General features: G+C 38.3%; 2 protein-coding genes across 2 annotated transcripts; one reads left to right on the forward strand and one right to left on the reverse strand.

The window, feature by feature from the left end:
* The first annotated feature begins 90 nt into the window (after positions 1-90).
* On the forward strand, positions 91-3,979 carry LOC122997855. The gene is made up of 4 exons (XM_044374143.1): positions 91-651; positions 1,245-1,330; positions 1,557-2,396; positions 2,947-3,979. The coding sequence occupies exons 2-4, from the start codon at positions 1,321-1,323 to the stop codon at positions 3,648-3,650; spliced, it is 1,554 nt and encodes a 517-aa protein (XP_044230078.1). The 5' UTR covers positions 91-651; positions 1,245-1,320; the 3' UTR covers positions 3,651-3,979.
* A 1,059-nt stretch (positions 3,980-5,038) lies between these two features.
* On the reverse strand, positions 5,039-7,724 carry cfd (complement factor D (adipsin)). The gene is made up of 5 exons (XM_044375272.1): positions 7,618-7,724; positions 7,172-7,325; positions 6,675-6,816; positions 6,260-6,550; positions 5,039-5,511 (listed from the first exon to the last, which is right to left on the reverse strand). The coding sequence occupies exons 1-5, from the start codon at positions 7,679-7,681 to the stop codon at positions 5,335-5,337; spliced, it is 828 nt and encodes a 275-aa protein (XP_044231207.1). The 5' UTR covers positions 7,682-7,724; the 3' UTR covers positions 5,039-5,334.
* Positions 7,725-8,077: the final 353 nt, after the last annotated feature.

Below are 8,077 nucleotides of genomic sequence, written 5' to 3' on the forward strand. Positions count from 1 at the left end.
TTCGACATTTAGGGATGTCAAGGGTTAATCTTAATCATACTTTTGGGCAATCCTGACAATATATCCCCATTGATATTATTATTGCCGACTATTTTCGTAACCTATCGCAATTTATTTCGTATCGGTCAAATCAAGCGTTTAACAGGAATGGATGTATCCGAATTGACCAAGCGATGTCCCCCATTTTACGCTGTAGTACTGTCTTGTTTTGGGAGGTTTGACAGCAGCAGCATTGAGGGCGATGGTGCAATCCCTCAGTAATCTCAGTAATTGTGTCTTGTATGTGAGGGAACTCCTGCTCATAGCCTACTGTAGCTATGTCTATGTCCAGATTAAAATACGTGTATGGGCTATCCAATGTTAATTCCATGGTTTCTACTGTCCCTCCTTCCTCATCATAAGTGAGAATTGATTTAGGGCCAATTCTGCTGAAGTCAACAACCAGACTAAGTGATTTCCATTTTGGTTCTCATTAATGTGCATGCCCACAGGGACTTTGGCTCACATTTTATCTTGCATTTCAGGCACTACATCTCTTTTGAGTAAGTAGCCTAAGTGAAGGCTGATTTATCAGTAATGCAAAGAAGAAAATCATAAGATGTCTCACTGACAGGCTTCGTTATGCAGTGGGCATTAACTTCATAGATTCAGGTGGGAAACGGAACAAGTAAAAAAGGCCAACTAATTAGGGGATTGTAAATTCCCATAAATCAGTTTATTAAAAATGTTTACCTCAAATATTACTTTTAATACTCTGGCATATTTAAAATGTAATCACATCGGGCACTGAAATCTGTCCACACAGTCATATTATGGGGATTCACTTTATATTGGAGGACAAAGCTGGTCTCCATGAGGTAAACAATTAAAGTTTAGGGTTAAGACTTGGCTCTTGCTTAAGGTTATGATTTTTGGTTCAGGTTTTGGCCTGTAGTGACTATGGTTAAAGTAAGGGTGCATTGGGGATTAATCTAAGTCAATGCATTGTCCTCCTACTGTAGTAGCAAAAACATTGTGTGAGTGAATCTGTGTGTGTTTGTATGACAAAGAAAAAAGAGAGTGTGCTATGGCTAGCAAGGATATTTTAAAATCTGCATGAAGAAGATGCATTAGACCAGCAGCTTGTACATTCCAGGTTGTGTTGTGGAATGCACTTCCTTGTCAACAAAACAGCGAGTGACACGTGAAATGCTGTAATCAGGAAGCATTTCTTTTTTTTTTTACCCTCATAATGCTTGTTTCAGAGCCAGAGAATCCAGTTTCATGTGTTATCTTGAGCTGACAAGGATCTGAGCACAGACTCGCCAGAGCACCTGCAAAATGTCGCACAGTAAGTATTTCTTTTCTATATATGAAAATCTGAGTTTTCCCACATTTTAATTCTTTGAATCACTATTAATTTCATTTGCAGTTAATTGTTCATTTCAATTTATGTTAACAACTGCAAGGCCTGTGAAGTGAATGCAATTGGATTTTAGTCAGTACACATGATTACTTGGTTTGTGCATTAAAATGATTACAAGTCATTGACAAGTCACTATTCTGTTGTTTGGCAGACGGTGTAACTAACACGAGGCAGATGATGGTAGTCATATCCACGGTGGACGAATGGTCCTCTTTGAAATCTCTGCTGCAGGGTAGCCGTGAGGACAAACGTCACCAGTTTACCTTTAGTTCTCTGGGATCAAATCAAGTCTGTGACTTGACGGTGGATGGCCGCTCGATTAGCTTGCACTATGCAGAATTCAAACAAGACATGACAGAAGAGGGAATCAGACAGGCCATGGATGGTTGCTTTAAGTCCTGCAGAGATGGAATAATTACATTTCTGCTGTTGATCCAAGGTGGAGATTATACAAAACAGGATAAGAGAATGATAGAGATACTGCAGGCACACTTTGGAGCTGAAGCTTTAAAATACCTGGTAATTCTCTCTCTGGAAGATGGAAACGTTGTTGAAATGTTGGATGATGCACTCCTGGAGTTGATAACCACATGCAATGGAAGATACTGCCGAGTCACATCATCTGCTGCAAGTGACAAGCTAGGTGCGCTATTCGAGATGGTCGACTACACGCTGACTGAAAACGGTGTGACTGGCTACACTGAAACCATGCTGGCTGAAGCTAAGAAAAGGAACACAGAAGACACAGCCATGAAGATGTTGAAACAGAAGGTGCAGGAGGCCGAAGAGAAGGTGCAGGCCTTCAAGCAGCTGGTCCATCAGCGAGAGGAGAGAAGAGCCAAAGAGATGGAGGAGCTGAAGGCGAAGCATGCTGAGGAAAGACAGAAGGAGGCAGCTGAGAGAAAGAAATATGAGACAAAAAGAGAGAGCCTGGAGGAGGCTGTGATAAGCCACAAAGCCATGTTGCAGCACCAGATGAATGTTCATGATGGTAAGACTGAAATGTTTTGGGAATTAATTTTCCCAAGATTATTTTTTAATTGCTCCTAGAGTTTCAAGTCAGAAATGGTCAAGATAAAGGAAAAAGCAGATCCTGTTTTTCCTGCACTTGACACATTTACATCTGTCCAAACATATAGTGTAGTACAGTGGTTTCTACAACAGGACCATATGATTTTTGCTTTGGAAAAAGATCCTCAAGTTTGTTTGGAAAAGTGTCCTTTTTGAGAGACGTTTAGCATTTTCAGTGCAGCAGCTTCTCCCACTAGGGGGTGATACAGTTACACAATGACATCACTGGTCATAATGTACAGTGTGCACAATCTAATGTTTGGTTTGTGGTCATAAAATATTCATGCTGTAACCCACAACAGGCCAAATCACCAATGGTTAAATTAAAGGTTATAAATAATGTACAAATGTTTTTGAGCCAGGTATGGGTTTACAAGTCAGTGGGTATTCTTATTTTATTCTTTTATTTTTTAAGATTTTTTCAAGATGCTCTTTAACAGTCAGAATCCTTCCCTTTTTTTGGCTTTTAGACGATGAAACGAAGAAGATGTCAGTCGTCCTGTTGGGTCTGTCTGGCAGCGGGAAATCTTCTGCTCTAAATCTCATTCTGGAGAGAGCAGGTAATCAATACCCAATTAATGTGTCCAGCCATGAACCCCCTCAGCCAACCTTGGCCTGTGAGAGAAAAGAAGTGTTTGCAGCAGGGAGGCGACTCATCCTGGTGGACACCCCCGAGCTGTGGGATGAAGACGAGGTGGAGAACCTGGAGCTGGTGAAGGACTGCCTGGCTCTGTCCCTCCCAGGACCCCATGTCTTCCTGCTGGTGCTCCAGGTGGGGCGCTTCACCCAGGGCGAGTGTGAGATGTTGTGGCACCTGCAGAAAATCTTCGGACAAGAGTTAGCAGAGCACACCATCGTCCTGTTCGTTCGCTTCGATGACAACCAGCACAGGTCTCAGAGGATCAATGACTATGTGGCCGGAGCCCATGCAACCCTGCAGGATCTCATCCGCAAGTGTGGAAGCCGTTATTATGAGCTGAATGTTGCAAAGTCCCAGAATGCCCTAAGCTATCCTCAGGTGAAAGACCTGCTCTCAGGAATCAACAAACTGGCTGCCTCACATGGAGGACGCTCCTACTCAATGAGATTTACTGTGCAGGAGCTGCAGGAGAGGAAGAAAGTGATTGAAGAGGGGAATGAGGGGGAAGTAAACTACTTGCTGAGAGATGCTTGATTTCTTTACTCTCATGCAGGTTGCATTTATTATGTTTAATTGCAGGTCTTTTGCTAATCTAATCCAACAGGCCTGTAATATAATAAGCCTACAATTCATTTTATTTCTCTAAAACCTCTCCGAAGTTTAATTTTGTTGAGACTGTGTTAGAGAAATGTTGATGCAACTATTTGGAATGAGCTTTAACTGCAGGGATTTTGTACTGGATTATATAACACTGCAAATGTATTGCTTTTAGATGCTGTCATATCTATTGAGCATTTTTAAGCAGTGTATAAACATTAATAAATTGTTTATAACATACCATAAATATAGTTTAAATCATATATAAGGACATTTTTAAGTGTTTATTAATATACAGCATTTGTCAGACATATATATTATTATTATATATTATTATATATTATTACAGCTTTGTTTTACTACTTAATATTGTCATTCTTTATCTGTTCACATGCCATCCTCTGGTTATAAACACTTATAACTTATAACTTACAACTACAATATAGTGTGTTTTAAACCATTTATTAAATGTTTATATCCCATCTGCTTATAATGCTAAATAGCAGAGATTTAAAGATTTATCATTTCACAAAATCTCAAACCCTTGCAATTTAATTAAACTATTTTTCTATATATATTTTAAATAATATAAAGAGTGTATATAGATTCATTAAATTCAAATAACATTAAGGACCAGTCTGTAAGATTTAGTGACATCTAGTGGGGAGGTTGCAGATTGCAACCAACTTGCAACTCATCCACTTCCCCTTCCAAGTGTGTTGGAGAACCTGCAGTGGCTGCAAAACTTGCAAAAAACATACTTATGTTGTATTAAATTTCTGCCAAGTCCAGTCCTCTAGATGCTACTAATTCCTGCACACTGGTCCTTTAAGAATTAAGCTTTATGTTCAACATAGCCAGTCAGCGTTGATTAGCAAATTATTATTTGATTTTGCGTAGTGTAAAATAATGGTGGTGCTGTAAAGATTTCCCAAACTAAACAGAATAGATCACAGCAGAAAACATTCATGACTGTGTTTATCAGAACAGAGCAGGGAGGGTGAAAAAGATAAAGTACAGCTGCAGATTTTATTTACTTTTGGACTTCCCCATTTGGCACGAGGACTTGTCTGACAACTTTATGAGCTTTGCTTGTTGTAATAAGTGATTCTTACATTATTTCTGTTCAGTCTGTGACTCACTATACGTCACTGTTTTGTTATGTAACACGTAAATCACAGTCTCTGTTATTTGCAGATACTCTGCTCTATATGACTGCTCATCTTTGTGATCATTACAGTCTTTCTCTTTCTCTTTGGTTATGCTGAATCTGACACTTGTTTTCTGTTGAAATATACTAAACAAATCAAGATAGACATGTTGACTTGATGTGATAATGAGTTTTTTTATTGATTCTTCTAAAAAGTGGTATGAAAAAATCATGTGAAATACATTATTATGATTATTTGTGCAGGTGGTTGTTGTACATTCATCATACAGGAGATCCGTCTCTAAAGCCAAACATTAGCTGTAAATGTGATATACTTTTGTCCATAATAGCATAATAGTAAGATTTCCAACATATAAAGTCTCATATCCTTGAATTATGAGTGACTCAGCTGCAGTTAGTAAGCAGGACTGTGTTGGAAACTTGACTGCTTATGAAAACTGTAACTTCTGTTTAGGTGCTCTCGTCTGACTCAGCGGTCTGCAGGCCCATGGTGTTATCAATCCACTCAGTGTAGTGCGAGATAACAGTGTAAATCCCAGGCTTTTTAATTTGGCCACATTTCTTTCCTCCATTGGAGGTGATGCCCACTGCAATGCCGTTGTAAAGAAGAGGACCTCCAGAGTCACCCTGAAAGAGAATAAGAAGACATGCAGAAGGGGCTTAAACAGGAAATGACTTAAAACTGACAACAAGTACAATGTTGACTCCAGTTGTCAACAAGAGGTGTCTGAAAGTGAAAGGTAATTGAGATTACTGAAAACAACTTTACACACCTAGATATCAGGTAACAATACAAAGAATGTAAGAGTCAGTGAGTGAGCTGGCTGTATTTAACGTCAGCATGCTACCAGGATCACCATGACAACGCTTTCAGGCTTCAATGCTTTTAAACAGGGATAGCATTTACCATGTTCACCGTCTTATGTTAGCAAGTTAGCATGCTAAGGTGCTAGATGAAAAGTCATAACACTCCATCTAAGACTTGTTGAGAGAATCCAGTCTGGACCAGACCAATATTATAACAACATTATGATAGCTTAACATTATGATAACACTTCCATAAAGTTTAATTTCTATACTGAACCTTTATCAGTGTCGCTGTGAGCTGGAATGGTTCAGATCTTATTCAGAGCTATTTAATAGCATTTGAATTTCCAAAAAATACTTGATTTATTGAAGCTTATAGCGGACAGCAACATTAATTGGTTTTGCCAGAAAATAAGAAAAACCCATTTGTATACTTTTTGGAGACTGAAATCATAACTGAGCTTGTACCACTTCTAATACAGACAGTTCAAGATTACATGGCACAACTGTTGACAACTGAACAATTTCATTATTTACATTTACTAAAAGAGAAAGAAGTAAAACTTACATCACAACTGTCTTCGACATTATACGGTTGATCACAAGGGTCATTGCATACTTTTTGTGCACATATCATGTTAACGGTGAACTTTCTTCCAAAGTAGTCGCTGCGTTTGCACCGAGCCGAGCTGACTACCCCGATGACCACCTCTTTGAGTTTGTCAGGTCTGAACCCCAGGTTGTCGATGGATCCCCAGCCGGCTGTTTCGACCTCTGCACCTTTATCAGGGTTTGTTCCGCCCGCTCGCAGGTATTCCACAGTTTTAACAGCTTCAGAGATGTTAAATGGACGATCCAACTGCAAAAATAACAAAGAAAATTGTTCAAAAAATGACTGTTTCACATCACTTTTTCAAAAACATAACAGCTCAGTCATTTAAGAATACTGTGCCATTGACAACTGACATAAAATACACACTTACTTTAATTAAAGCAATGTCATTATCATAATTTGATGGGTTAAAATCTGGGTGATTATGAAGCTCCGAAATGTCAAAGGTTTGCTTTGTGTCCTCAGGTTCACTCAGAGAATGGACACCCAACACTACTTTCCTTCCATTTGGCCTGTAAAAAGAGCATTACATTATTGCATTATTGAATAATCCTCAAAACATACAAATACATAATAACACAATACTCATTTTCTATTACATAAATATTAATCAGAATCACAACATGTGGGCATACACTTGACAAAAAAAATTACACGTTCTCCTACAAAATGATTGACTGAAGTTAATTTAAAAATTCATTCACAAACAGTACAAATACATAAGATTATACAGTATTTACACAAAACCCCACAAACGACAACATGTCCTCTGGAGTGAAATATACAAGATTTTTCTTCATCTTGTTTTTTCTTTTCCCAAGGTTACAAACTACATTCATCATTCTTCGAAAAAGGCAGCAGCCTCACCCTGTTGGCATACAGTGAACTGCAGTCATCACCCACTGATCAGCGATCACAAACCCTCCACATTCATGTTTCATGGTCTCTCCTGGTATCTGAATGGAGGCCATGTAGGGCCGAGAGTGTGGCACTACTTCTCTGCCACCGATTATGCCCTCAGCTGAACGATCAAAACACACAACCAGAGAGAAAATGTTGAAAAATCCAAAGAGCTATTTTCAACATTTCTGGATGGACGACATGATAACACCATGCAAAGAATATACAGAGTATTACACGCCAAAAGGAACAAAGTAGTTTCTTAATAATGGAGCATTTTAGCACAAAATCAGTAAGTGCAATCAGCTAAATGTTAAAAAATACAATCATGAGCATTTAATAATAAAACAAAATAAAAATCTATGCCAATAGTAGATAAAATAGATATAATATTAGAAAATAAACAAACTCACTCTGTGAAATGAGGGCAAAAACAACAACCGCAGCAGCTACAAACCCTTTTTTCTCTGACACCATGATGTCGGTTTAACTTGAGCAAAACCAGCATCTCTGGTGTTTTTAAAGGCTTCCACTTTAAAGACAGGAAACATAAATCAAGTAGATATGTTGCAAGACACGGGTGGGAGTTCATCAATCCTCCTGTCTTTGTTTCCAAGAATGAAAAACAGGAAAACATATAACATGTACTTTGACATCTTTTATTTTGTTTTGTATTTTTTTACCTTAAAATCCTCTAGTGTCAAAATATTTCTTGTCATTTAATTGTGTTATTTAGTATGTTTTTTGCAGCAAAGTTTAGATCAGAAGCAAACAAATGCAATCATGTCTTTACATAAAAACAGATGGAAAGCGTCCACGGACATATGTACTTGATTGCTTCAACATTGCTTACATTTATCGCACACATGCATG

The sequence above is a fragment of the Thunnus albacares genome, chromosome 15 (assembly GCF_914725855.1).
Source record: "Thunnus albacares chromosome 15, fThuAlb1.1, whole genome shotgun sequence".
Classification (NCBI taxonomy): Eukaryota; Metazoa; Chordata; class Actinopteri; order Scombriformes; family Scombridae; genus Thunnus; species Thunnus albacares.